General features: G+C 46.2%; 1 protein-coding gene across 6 annotated transcripts in view; it reads left to right on the forward strand.

Annotated features, from left to right (window-relative positions):
• Positions 1-736: 736 nt before the first annotated feature.
• LOC138761504 (SWI/SNF-related matrix-associated actin-dependent regulator of chromatin subfamily B member 1-A) overlaps positions 737-13833 on the forward strand; it is a 37359-nt gene continuing 24262 nt past the window's right edge. For 4 of the 6 annotated variants that reach the window (XM_069933737.1, XM_069933740.1, XM_069933739.1 and 1 more), the window contains exons 1-2: positions 737-844; positions 3542-3671. In XM_069933737.1, coding sequence (XP_069789838.1) covers positions 751-844; positions 3542-3671 — 224 coding nt within the window. In that variant the 5' untranslated portion in view covers positions 737-750. The remainder of the gene's footprint in view (positions 845-3541; positions 3672-13833) is intronic. The other 2 variants (XM_069933738.1, XM_069933741.1) reach the window with 1 other exon arrangement.

A 13833-nucleotide genomic window follows, 5' to 3' on the forward strand; every position in this document is an offset into this window, starting at 1 on the left:
TCTTCCCCTCCTCACACTCCCCTCCCATCTCCCTTGCCATCACCTCCCCTCCCATCCTTCAGCATCCCACTCCCCTTCCCTCCTCCCCACTTTCCCCCTCCCCTCCCCTCTTCACCCTCCCCCCTTCCCCTCCCCCCCTTCCCCCTCCCCTCCTCCCCCCTCCCCCTCCCCTCCTCCCCCCTCCCCCTCCCCTCCTCCCCCCTCCCCTCCCTCCCCTCCTACCCCCTTTCCCCCTCCCTTCTCCGCCCCTCCCCTCCTCCCCATTACCTCCTCCCCTCCCCCTCCCCTCCTCTCCCCTCCCTCCACATCACATCCTCCTCTCCCTTTTCCCTCCCCCTCCCTTTTCCCTTTCCCCTTCCCTTTCCCCTTCCCTTTCCCCTTCCCTTTCCCCTTCCCTTCCCCTTCCCCTTCCCCTTCCCTTCCCCTTCCCTTTCCCCTTCCCTTCCCCTTCCCCTTCCCTTTCCCCTTCCCTTTCCCCTTCCCCTCCCACCCTTCCCCTCCTCCCCCTCCCCTCCCACCCTTCCCTCCTCCCCCTCCCCTCCCACCCTTCCCCTCCTCCCCCTCCCCTCCCACCCTTCCCCCTCCCCTCCCACCCTTCCCCCCCTCCCCCTCCCACCCTTCCCCCCCTCCCCTCCCACCCTTCCCCCCCTCCCCTCCCACCCTTCCCCCCCTGCTGACTGAAGAGCTCAAATAACAACAGTTGGTGTTCCTTGTGCTCTCCCTCTGTTTTAGGTGGGGAACTATCTGCGCATGTTCAGGGGCTCACTCTACAAGCGGTATCCATCCCTTTGCCGGCGATTGGCCACCGTAGAAGAAAGGAAGAAGATTGTCGCATCTTCGCATGGTAGGTCTGCGCCTTGGTACGTGTGACAGTAAACACAGACTTGAAACTGAAGTTGCAAAGTAATGGCCAGACTCTTATATTCTGTGCCCTGATATGTTGAGGCAAGATTGCAGTTTACCCTTGCCATTGGTGTTGCCACTTTCACAGCTTGGATCCCAGTCTCTGTCTGCATCCTCTGCTGCCCCACCATGTACCATACATGTTCTCAATCCCCATTTGACCTCGCACTTGGTATTAAATTACACTTGCCCAGCTTGCCAATTGATCCTGTGGTCAACTTGGACAATCCTCCTCCCAATCCACAATCCTGCCAAGTAAAACATGAAAGTCTGCAGACACCATGGTTGAAGTAAAAACACAAGGCTGGTGAAACTCAGTGTCCGTTATGTTGCTATGACAAAGATCCATAGCCAACGTTTTGTGCTGGAGCTCTTCATCAAAGTATGGACAATTGTCAGCATGGGCCCAAAAAGAATGGTAGTGAGGGAGAAGAGCACGGTCCCAAAGGCAGGAGGTAATGGGTGGATGAAGGAGGAAGGGAGGGCACAGCAGCAAGGGGCTGGAGAGCTGGAGGAACCCCACCAATGTTTGTGTCGCCTGCAAGCCAGCAAGATGGTCGGGTTGTCATCCATTATGAAAGCTGTCAGCAGGGAGGCCAGTAAAAGGTTGAGAATTTTCTCATCAAGCCAAGCACATGGTTAAAGTGGCCTTTTTTTTTTGTTGCAAGTCATTTTCACTTTTTGCTGCTTAGAATGAATGGAGCTAACCAAGAATGTGCCAGTACAGTCGAGGCCAGAGGTGACAAGGCAGGAATGATGATCAGAACCAGGCAACGAGGGAAGGGATGGAGTCAGGAGATGTCACTGATTGGCAGACGTGATGAAATGTGGTGGCATTTTCTCTTGGGGTTACATCTGGATAGACAGGGTCTGATCAGGAGCACTCAACATGGATTTGTGGGAGGAAGGTCATGTTTGACCAATCTGATTGAATTTTTTGAAGAGGTGACTAGGAATGTGGATGAGGGTAGCGCAGTGGATGTTGTCTATATGGACTTCAGTAAGGCCTTCGATAAGGTACCACATGGAAGGTTAGTTAGGAAGGTGCAGTCTTTAGGTATAAATTTTGAGATAGTCAAATGGATTGAACATTGGCTGAAAGGGAGAGGCCAGAGAGTGGTAGTGGATAATTGTCTGTCAGGTTGGAGGCCGGTGACCAGTGGTGTGCCTCAAGGATCTGTATTGGGCCCATTGTTGTTCGTTATATACATTAATGATCTAGATGATGGGGTGGTGAATTGGATTAGTAAATATGCAGACGATTCTAAGATAGGTGGAATAGTGGATAATGAAGAAGGTTTTCAAGGATTGCAGAGGGATTTGGGCTGCTTAGAAAAGTGGGCTGAAAAATGGCAGATGGAATTTAATGCTGATAAGTGTGAGGTGCTTCATTTTGGTAAGAAGAATCAGAATAGGACATACGTGGTAAATGGGAGAACATTGATGAATACAGAAGAGCAGGAAGATTTAGGAGTAACGGTACACCGTTCCCTGAAGGTAGAAACTCACGTGAATAGGGTGGTGAAGAAGGCTTTTAGTATGCTGGCCTTTATCAATCATTGCATGGAATATAGGAGTTGGGAGGTGATGTTGAGATTGTATAAGACGTTGGTGCGGCCTAATTTGGAGTTCTGTGTGCAGTTCTGGTCGCCTAATTATAGGAAGGATATAAACAGAGTGGAGAGAGTGCAGAGAAGGTTTACCAGAATGTTACCTGGGTTTAAGCATCTAGAGTATAGGGAGAGATTGGACAGATTAGGTCTTTATTCTTTGGAGCGTAGAAGGTTGAGAGGGGATTTGATAGAAGTATTTAAGATTATGAAAGGGATAGACAGAGTGGATGTGGATAGACTATTTCCGTTAAGAGGAGGAAAGATTAAAACAAGAGGACATGAGTTAAGAATTAAGGGGCAGAGGTTTAGAGGTAACATGAGGGGGAACTTCTTTACTCAGAGAGTGGTAGCCGTGTTGGAATGAGCTTCCGGGAGAAATAGTGGCGGAGAAGTCAATTGTATTATTTAAGAAAAGGTTGGACAGGTATATGGATGAGAAGAAGATGGAGGGTTATGGGCATTGTGCAGGGAGGTGGGACTAGAAAGGGGTGTTTGGTTCGGTGCGAACTAGAAGGGCCTAATGGCCTGTTTCCGTGCTGTAATTGTTATGTTATGTTATGTTATGTACATGGTGACAGCACGGTTGTGAGTAAGTGGCTCCTCACCTTTGGCCAGTGATCCACTGGATCACAGAGAGGGGCGTGTGCGAAGGACACATCACAGAGAGGGGCATGTGCAAAGCAGTGTTCCTGCGAACTGCTGTTTAAGTTCTTGGAGCTGGGTACTGCCTTTTACTGCACAGGAGAGGTGCCAACACCAGCAAATGGTTCGAATTCGGTTCTGTCTGTAAGGAGTCTGTACATCCTCCAGGTGTTCCGATTTCCTTCCACCCTCCAAAGACATACAGGGTTTGTGGGTTAATTGGCCTACGTAGGTGGCATGTGCTCGTGGGCCAGAAGGGCCTGTTTCCATGCTCAATTTAATGTTTACAGTCCAGTAGCTATATCTGCAAAGCTTCTAATTTTGGAGCTTTAGATTGAAAGGAGAACTTCAAGTATTTATGCTGTGTTTTTTTAATTGATCAGATCATGGTTATACCACTTTAGCTACCAGTGTGACGCTGCTTAAGGCTGTGGAAGTTGAAGAAATCCTGGAAGGTAACGATGAAAAATACAAGGCCATCTCAATCAGCACGGAACCCCCTTCCCATCTCAGGTACCACTGGCATTGAACATTGTCTAACCCATCACCATCTCAGCTGGAGTCTGCCTCAGGAGCCACACCTGCCTCCAGTCTTTGTGCAGCCCAGATTGAACCGTCTCAGTTAGTGACCGAAACAAACCTGCTTTTCTCAACTTTTCTGCCGGTTTTACCTTCTGGGAAAAGATATTGACTGTAGTCCTGTCAATGCTTCTCGTAACTTTATAAACTTCTATCCAGTCTCCCCTCTGTCACTTCAGAGGAAACAATGCAAGTTTCCTTTTCAACCTTTTTGATTGGTTTTTATAATAAATACAGTACAATGAAGAAAAGGGAACAAAACTGAAAATACACTCACATATATAGACATCAAGATAAAACTTCAACCTTCCCCCTCAAATGCACAGGGTGAAGTCACAAAAGACATCAAAAATATATTTATATATAAAAAAACTCACCCAATCTATTTAAAAAGAAAAGAAAACTAAACAAAAAAAGGCATCTGAGCAGCTTATCCTGAGGTTACATATATCTTGTAGCATTTGATTCAGACCGTGATTCAAAAAAGCAAGGTAAGACTATATCTCATCTGGAAGAGTGAGTACATCTAATCACATTAAAAACATTTACATCAAATTTAGATTTTATTACTGGGCTGTTAATACTCGTTATTTAACTGTTTGGATTTTTTTATTCTGACAAATTGGATCATCCATTATGGAGAGATTTAGAATTGAAATCAATACATTAGTATTCAGTGGCGTCATTATTGGGTACCTCTCATATAACCATATAATAATTACAGTACAGAAACAGGCCATCTTGGCCCCTCTAGTCTGTACCGATTTAAGTGATCTCCTCTAGTCCCACCTACCTGCTCCCTGTCCATAACCCTCCAATCCCCTCACATCCATGCACTCATCCAACCTTCTCTTCAATGACAAAATTGACCCTGCTGCAACCATCTCTTCCAGAAGGTCATTCCAATCAGCCACCACTCTGAGTGAAGAAGCTTCCTCTTATGTTACTTCTAAAGTTTTGCCCCCTTACCCTTAACTCATGATCCCTCATTCCAATCTCACCTACCCTCAAGGGCAAGAGCCTATTCACATCTACTCTATCTATACCCCTCATAATTTTATATACCTCTATTAAATTCCCCCTCAACCTTCTACGCTCCAAAGAATAAAGTCCCAGTCTACTCAATCTTTCAAGATACAACAATCCAGGCAACATTTTAGTAAATCTTCTCTATACCCTCTCTACCTTATTGATATCCTTCCTATAATTTGGGGACCAGAACTGCTCACAGTATTCCATGTAGTTTTTCCAAGATCAATAAAGATCTATCTAATCTAATACTCAAACATATATAGCAATTCTGGTTCCAATTTAGGAAATCTTTTAATTAAAAAAAACTTTGTTTTATTTGCTATCTTTCATAATTATTTTTTTGAACATCACTAATTGATCAATCCTTCTCTTTATCGAAAGTAAAGGGATTATTTCTTTTGGAAATTTATTTAAGGAAGGTTGTTTAATGATTTTTTTTGAACAGCTAACTTATCAAATATTCATTTTTTAAAATATTTACAGATGAGAAATTTCTTAAATACCATATTACCGTACTTTCCATTTGTATATCCACCAGATCTAGTTGATATTTTTCAATTGAATCCTTCTCAGAAATGATTAATTGGAATTATATATGGTAGGTTATTGAAATTACATCCAGCACTTCACGATAAGATGAAAAAGGCTTGGGAATAGGAACTTGCAAGACATTTATTGGAGGATGTATGGGACAAGATTCTAAAACTGGTGCCAGACATTCATTAATCCAATTCAAAGTGGTGCATTGTGTTCACATCAAAAGATAAGATAGTATTAACCCAACTTTTAACAGATCCAAATCTGATATTGCAACAATGCAAGTTTGTCCAATCTCTCCTTGTAACTCAAACTCTCTTAACCTGGGAAGATACTGATAAATCTCTTCTGTACCCTATCCAAAGCTATCATATCCTTCATGTAATGGGCACAACTAGAATTGCACACAAAGTTTTATCGAGCTGCAATGTGACATCGTTGCTCTTCTACTCAATGCCCCACACAATAAAGACCCTACAGCTTCTTCAACTATCTATTTGAGTAGCGGCTTTCAGGAAGCTATAAAACTGGACCCCCAGATCCTTTTGTCTGTCAGTGCTGATGAACATCCTGCCTCCAGCTCTACACAATTACCTTGCATTTGACTCCAAAAGTGCAACATCTCACATGTTCTATCTGCTGTTTCTCTGCCCATGTTGGTAACTATCACAATCTACAACTTCTTCAATCTTTGTATCATCTGCAAGGTTACCTATTCACCAGTCAACATTTTCATCCAAGTTGATTTCCATATGTTACAAATAACGGAGGTCATTCTCCTCCAGCCAGACCCACCCATCTCTGTGGAACACCACTGGTCATGCTCTTCCAGCCAGACCCACTCATCTCTGTGGAACACCACTGGTCGTGCTCCTCCAGCCAGATCCCACCCATCTCTGTGGAACACCACAGGTAGTTCCCCTCCAACTGCTCTTCCAGCCAGACCCACCCATCTCTGGAACACCATTGGTCATGCTCCTCCAACTGCTCTTTCAGCAGACCCACCCATCTCTGTGGAACACCACTGGTCATGCTCCTCCAACTGCTCTTTCAGCCAGACCCACCCATCTCTGTGGAACACCACTGGTCGTTCTTCTCCAGCCAGACCCACCCATCTCTGTGGAACAACATTGGTCGTTCTCCTCCAGCCAGACCCACCCATCTTGGTCATGTCCTCAAAAAGAAAAATCTCAGTGAAGTGAGAACCATTCTGACAGTCCCTAATCTGATCCTACCTTTCCAAATGCATATAAATCCACTCCAATACTTCCCTGACATTAATGTGAGCCTCAATGGCCTATAATTTCCTGAATAATCCTTGTTTCACATCTTGGATATGCTCTAGTCCATCTCCGCCTGTTGTCAGTGAGGATGCAAATATTCTTTTCAAGGGCCCAGCAATCTCCTCTTAGCTTGTTCAGTAATCTGGGATCTATCCCGTCAGGCATTGGGGACATCGACTGTAATGCGCTTCAAAGGACCCAGCACCATCTCCTGGATTTCAAATTGACCCAGCGTATTTCCATTCACCTCACCGCTCTCGCTATCCTTGGTGATTTGGTGCCCATGGATTCTTCCTGCATTCATCTACACATCACGATGGGTAGTGAACCTGCTGACATGCATATCTTTGGGATTTGGGTAGAATCACAATCACAGGGAGAACATGCAGATTCCTCACAGTCAGCACCAGATGTGACTATCACGATACAGTTTGCTCTAACCTACAATCTGTCGCAATGTTTTCAGTAACCAACACTCCCCGGAATCTGTAGAGAGCCACCCGATTCATCAACCATCCCTTTCTCCCAGTTTCTCTGCCTTTGCCGCATCTGCTGTCAAGCTGAACCCTTCTATTCCAGGATATTTAACACATAACAATTACAGTACGGAAATAGGCCATCTCGGTCCCTCTAGTCCGCAACGATTTAAGTGATCTCTTCTAGTCCCACTTGCCTGCACCCTGTCCATAACCCTCCAATCCCCTCACATCCATGCACTCATGCAACCTTCTCTTAAATGACAAAATTGACCCTGCTGCAACCAACTCTTTCGGAAGGTCATTCCACTCAGCCACCACTGAGTGAAGAAGCTTCCTCTCATGTTACTTCTAAAGTTTTTCCCCCTAACCCTTAACTCATAACCCCTTGTTCCAATCTCACCTACCCTCAAGGGGAAGAGCCTATTCACATCTACTCTATTTATCCCCCTCATAATTTAAATACCTCTATCAAATCCCCCCTCAACCTTCTACACTCCAATGAATAAAGTCCCAGTCTATTCATTCTTTCTCTGTATTCTAGATACTGCAATCCAGGCAGCATTTTAATAAATCTTTTCTGCACTCCCTCAACCTTCTACACTCCAATGAATAAAGTCCCAGTCTACTCAATCTTTCTCTGCATTCTAGATCCTGCAATCCAAGCAACATTTTTCTATCTGAAATCTATTTCCTGCACATCTTCCCTGGCCCCTTTTGCGCTGCGCAGCAAGGATGGGATTCCCCTTGGCCTCACCTACCACCCCAGCAGCCTCCTAACCCAAGATTATCCACCACCGACAATGGGATACCAGGCACATCTTCCCCTCCCCTCTGCATTCTGTAGGGACCACTCCCTTGGAGACTCCCTCGTCCGCTCTTCCCTTCCTGCTGATCACCCCCTCGGTACCTACCTCCAGATCCTCAAGAACTGCTTCAACTTGTACCCACGCCACCTCCTTCAGTACCATTCGGGGGCCCAAACACTTCACTTGTGAATCTTCAGGGTCATTTACTCCAGCTGTGATCGGAGAGACTGGGTGCAGGCTGGAGATCATTTTGTTGATTACCTTCGTTCTGTCCTTCCAGTGGCCACCCATTTCAATTCCACACCCCAGTCCCACACCAACATGTGTGTCCGGGGCCTCATGCTCTGCCAAACTAGGGCTACAAATTGGAGGATCACCACCTAATATCCCGTGTGGGCAGCCTCCAACCAGGTGGCATTAACATGGTCTTCTCCTCGTTCCCCTATCCCCCCTCTCCCAGGTCCCTCTCTTTCCCTACCCCTCTGTCTCCTTTCTTCCAGCTCCCCACCCTCTCCCCTCATCACTTGTCAGCTTTTGTCACTTCTAATTTCCCACCTGTTTCTGCCTGTTACCTACAATTCTCCCCTAACCACTCCCTCCTTTTTCCTCCCCCCACCAACATTTTAAGTCAGGGCTCTGCCTATTTCTGCTTGTACCTGATGAAGGGTTCAGGCCTAACTTGTAGATTCCCCCTTACTTGCTGTGGATGCTGAGTTTATCTAGCACTTTATATAGTGCACTTGGCTCCAACATCTATAGACTTCCTTGTTTAACATCTGAAATGTCCTTCTTTTTCTGGGAACGTGGTCAATAGAGCCATCTCCCGCATTTCCTCTGCACCTTACTCCTTACCCCCATCTCAAGCATCACATTTACAGCGTCATTGATCGGGACTGGACCAGGATTCGAATCCTGCGCTGATTGTTTGTAAGTTCTCTCTGTGTCTGCTTGGGGTTTCCCCAGGGGCTCCAGTTTCCTCCCACCATTCAAAACGTACTGGAGGTGTAGGTTAATGCGGTGTAAATTGGGCAGCATGAAATGGCCTGTTACCGTGCTATATGTCTAAATTTAAAAAAAAATCATCCTCCATCATTTTCACAACTAGTCCCCCCACCCCCCCACCCCCCCCCCCCCCCAACCAGGAAAATCTACCCATCCCCACCTCTTACTGACCTGTGCAGGAATCACTCTTTCCATGACACCCTTTTCCGCACTTCCCTCCCCATCCACCTGCCCATGACCCCAACCCCCCTCCAGGCGCGCTCTCCCATAGGAGGTGCAACATTTGCTTCAACACCTCCTCCTTCACCACCAGCCAGGGTCCCAAACAGCCCTTCCAGGTGAGACAGTGATTCCAGTGCAGCCCAATTCCCCTCGCTGCCTGCACTCGATGGTCCCAATGCGGCCTCCCTCCTGTACATTGCTGAGTCCAAGTGCAGGCCTGGACACTGTTTCATAGAGCACGTAAACTGGAGGAACACCGCCACGTGTTCCGTCTGGCCAGTCTCAAGCCCGATGGGGTGAACGTGGAATTTTCCAATTTCTCTCTTCTGAGCTACTTCTGCTCTTCTTCCAACCTTCCCTGGTCCTATCTCCCACCCAGCCCCCATCCATGCTCAACCCCCTCCCATCCCCATATCACTTTCATGATTCTCCCCTCCCCATCATTTCCATCTTGTCCAATTTGTACAGGACTGGTACCCTTTGTCTCCACTGTTCACCCCTCCCCCCGCCATCTGTCTCCTATTCCCACCATGTGTGACTCGTCTTCCTCTATCTGACCCTTTTTAAAAATAATCTTGCCTCTCTCTACTTTTGCCTAACATCTGCCAGTCAACTGCCTGTATCATCTTCCATTCCTCCTTGGTTCACCAATACCCTGTTCCCACCTGAAGCATTGACAAATTTTTTCTCCCAATGTTTTCTGCTCCACCTGTTGAGATCTTCCAGCAGATTGTGTTTACCTGAAGATGCCAGCATTTCCAGTCTATTGTGTGCATGATCTTGTCTGAGTGAATTTTGTCACTGATACTTGGTGCACAGCAGACCTTCTATCCCATTAGAACCATAGATGACTATGGCACAGAAACAGGCCCCTTCAGCCTGTGCCAAACCATTTTTTTAATCTAATCCCACTGACCTGCACTCAATCCATAACCCTCCCATCCATGTACCTGTCCAAATTCTTCTTAAATGTTAAAATTTAGCCCGCATTCACCACTTCAGCTGGCAGCTCGCTCCACACCCCCACCAATCTCTGTGTGAAGAAGTTCCCCTTAAACGTTTCCCCTTTTACCCTTAACCCATGTCCTCCGGTTTGTGTCTCCTTAGTGGAAAAAAAACCATCTACATACACCCTCATAATTTTAAATACCTCCATCAAATCTCCCCTCATTCTTCTACACTCCAGGGAATAAAGTCCTGGCAGTTATCAAGAGTGTTGCCAACACCTAATTGTACTGTCCCAGCACCTAGCTGTCATGTTACCCTATCCTAGTACATGGCGTATCTGCACAGACTCACTTTAACATTCTCCAGTGCAGTTCACCTCCTTCCTGATCTTCCAGCTACCTTGGGAATGGTCTTCCACGATGTGTTGGGACAAAACATAGTCTCACAATTATTCTCCACTGAACTGCCTCAGGACAGCAGACATTCACTCTGATCCTCTATCTTGGAATTCTTGTTATCCTGCACAGTCCCATCTTGACCCATTCCCATTCTGAAGAACTGCCCTTCCTTTTCCCCGTCTCCAGCCCTATGTAACGTGGTAGTGTGTTAGGTCAGCTGTGGGGGAAAAAAATATTGTATACCCTTGGTTCAGTTTGACTGAGTCAGCTCTTTCTAAGTAAATTAAAGCTGAGAATGTTTTGTCCACGTGTACATATTAGTCATTGCTGTACAGAATTCTGCATTACTGGGTTGAGTCAGTGCTGTGTGTCTGTTCTAGGTCACAAGGAGATGGTGATTACCAGGTGAGGTATAAAAATTCATTAATTCCCAAGACTGTTTATATTTATCACCATCTCAGTTTGTGTCTCTATGTTGTGTTGTCCCAAAGCTGTGCCCATGCACTGGACATATCATCTCTCTTCAAACTTGCCTGACAATCATTTCCATCTGATGTTTGCTTCGTGTTTGTGTGCCAGCTGTGGTGCCAACCACCAGATCCACAAAAGGCCAGTCTTACACCAGCTTGAAATGCTGACCATTCTTTACCTCCCACTGATGCTGCTCGACCTGCTGAGTTTCTCCAGCAGTTTGTGTTTGGCATCGGGTTCCTGCATCTGCCGACTCTGGTGTGTCTTCAGGGCCCGCATGTTTCTGTCGGTGAAGGGCAAGGTTGACCAGGGGAACCCTGGTTGACAGGAGACACAGAAGAGCTTTGCCAGTAAGGTAAAGGAGAATTCAATCGGTGCATTACGAGCAAAAGAGTACATAGAGGGAATGGGGATCTAAGTCGTCTTCAGTGTTTGGATCCACAGCAGGTGGATGAGGTGTGAAATGAACATTTCTTGCCTGTATTTTCTGTGGAGAAGGTGATGGAAGCTTGGGCAGAAAATTGCATTGTCCCAAAGTGTCCATTGCAAAATACATGGCAGGCTTCAAACCCATCAGGTTGACAAATCCCTGGGTCCTAGGACATGGGAGCCCAGTGGAGAAATTGTGAGCACAGATGTTCGTCACGGATGAGGTGCCACAAGATTGGAGAGTGGCTCATGAACCTTTATTTGAGAAAGGCCGCAAAGACACGTCAGAGACGACAGACCAGAGAGCCTGGTGGGGTTCTGAGAGACAGGATCTTCCTGCTGTTGGCAAGGCAATGATTTGTACCTGGGAAAACACATCTCATGAATTTGATTTTTTTTATTTTGAAGAGATGACCAAGAGGACTGACAAGTACAGAACAGGAGGCATTGTCGACATGGGCTTCAGCAGGGCCTTTGACACACCAGGCTGGTCTAGAAGGCCAGATCACATGGGATCCAGGTTAAACTGGTCAATTAGATGCAAATGTGGATTTGTGGAAGAAGTGTGGTAGTGGAGGGTTGTATTCAGATCAGGGTGGCACAGTTGGCATAGCAGTTCGCACCACGCCTTTGCAGTGCCAGCAATCGGAACTGGACTTGGGTTCAAATCCTGCATTGTGTGTAAGGAGTTCGTACATTCTCCCCGTGTGTGCGTTAGTTTTCTCCGGGGGCTCCAGTTTCCTTCCACCATTCAAAAACTTACCGGGGTGTAGGTCAGTGGGGTGTAAATTGGGAGGCACAGACTTGTAGGTCCAAATAGTCATGTTACAGTGCTGTACGTCGACATTTTTTTTTAAAATTAAGTCTCTTTGACCAGTGTTTCAGACGTGTGTTTCAGAGATTGACACTGTGCCAACTGGTGTTTGTCATCTAAAAATAACAATTTGGATGAGAATGGGTGGCATTGTTTGTAAGTTTGGGGGTGGCACCAAATTGGTGGTATAGTGAACAGTGAAGGTCACTGAGATTATAGCAGGATCCCCTTGAAAAGTGGGCCAATGAATGGCCGTGGGGTACGAGATGGCGCTGTGCACAAGAGGCTGGTAAGAGTGCATCTGGAACATTGTACGCAGTTCTGGTCGCCACTCTAGAAGATGAATGACATGGAGCTGGAAGAGTAAAGAAAAGGAATGTGGGCCAACCACAGGCTAGCACAGGATGGCAACAGTCAGCATGGATGAGTTGGGCTGAAGGGCCTGCTTCCATGCTTTGCACCTCCACGACGATTTTAAACCCATGCCCTCTTGTATCAGTTTCTCGTCACTTCAAAGCCCACACATCTGGAAAGGAAGCAAGTCATTGTTGATCCCTCTTTGCCCTCTGAACCATGCACCTCAGCTTATTTCAGTATCCAATACGGTGCCAGGTTAACAGAACGTGGAGCACCAGAGGAACAGGGCCTCTGTCATGTCTGTGCAAACATGTCCACTTTATGCTAAAACTCCACTGCCTGCACACAATGTGTGCCCCTCTGTTCCCTGCTTGTTCATGCATCTATCGAGAAGCCTCTTAAATGTTACTATTGTGTCCACTCCACCAGTTCCAGGCACCACCACCCTCCATGTTTCAAAAAAAAAATACTTGCCTTGTGCATCTCCTTTAAACTCCCAACCCCCAGCCCCCACCACCAGAAAGTGACATTTTTAACCTGGGAGCAGGATTCTTGCTCTCTCCTCTATCGATGTCTCTCAGAATGATATAATCTTCCACCAGGACTCTCCTCGAGGGGAGACCTGAATAGTGAACTTGGGTTGTTTTTGTATCTAACTTTGATGCAGTAGAGTCCTTTGTGCTCAGATGCTGCCTGTAAAACTTCCCAGTGCTGTCGTCCCCCAGTCAGAACCATCAATGATCTCCCATCCTGATTGTTTTTAACACTGTTCAAATGTAATGCTCATCTTCTGCCTTAGAAGACACTGGACAACACATTTCTTTCAAAGGGTTTCCTTCCTGAAAAGAAATTGGGGATTATGATAGACAACACAAAGATAATTTCAGATTTGCTGTATCATGCAGGAAGTTGGAGAAACATTAAATTAACTTCTATTGAATTTGACAGGTTTAAATCATATAATGATGCTGACACATTGCATTAGTTGAACTGGCCTAGAAATGTTTTGCCACTGATTTTCATTTGTACTCAGCATCTGATGCCTCTCGTGTCAGTGTCCAACAATAGTTGGCCAGCAATGATGGATTCCAGTTGCCCTGATACCGCTTTTCCATGGTTGCAATGTTCCTGGTGAAACTTTCACCGTGTTCATCACTGACGGCACCAAGACCAGCAGGGAAGAAGTCCAAGTATGAATGCAGGAAATGAATTTTCAATGAGATGTTGCGCTTCATGGTTTTGTCTGCTTCTAGTAGACTTAAAATATGTCAGGAAATCACAAAAATAGATAATTTCTAAAAAATGATACGCGACAGTA

Source organism: Narcine bancroftii, chromosome 4 (genome assembly GCF_036971445.1).
Source record: "Narcine bancroftii isolate sNarBan1 chromosome 4, sNarBan1.hap1, whole genome shotgun sequence".
NCBI lineage: Eukaryota > Metazoa > Chordata > Chondrichthyes > Torpediniformes > Narcinidae > Narcine > Narcine bancroftii.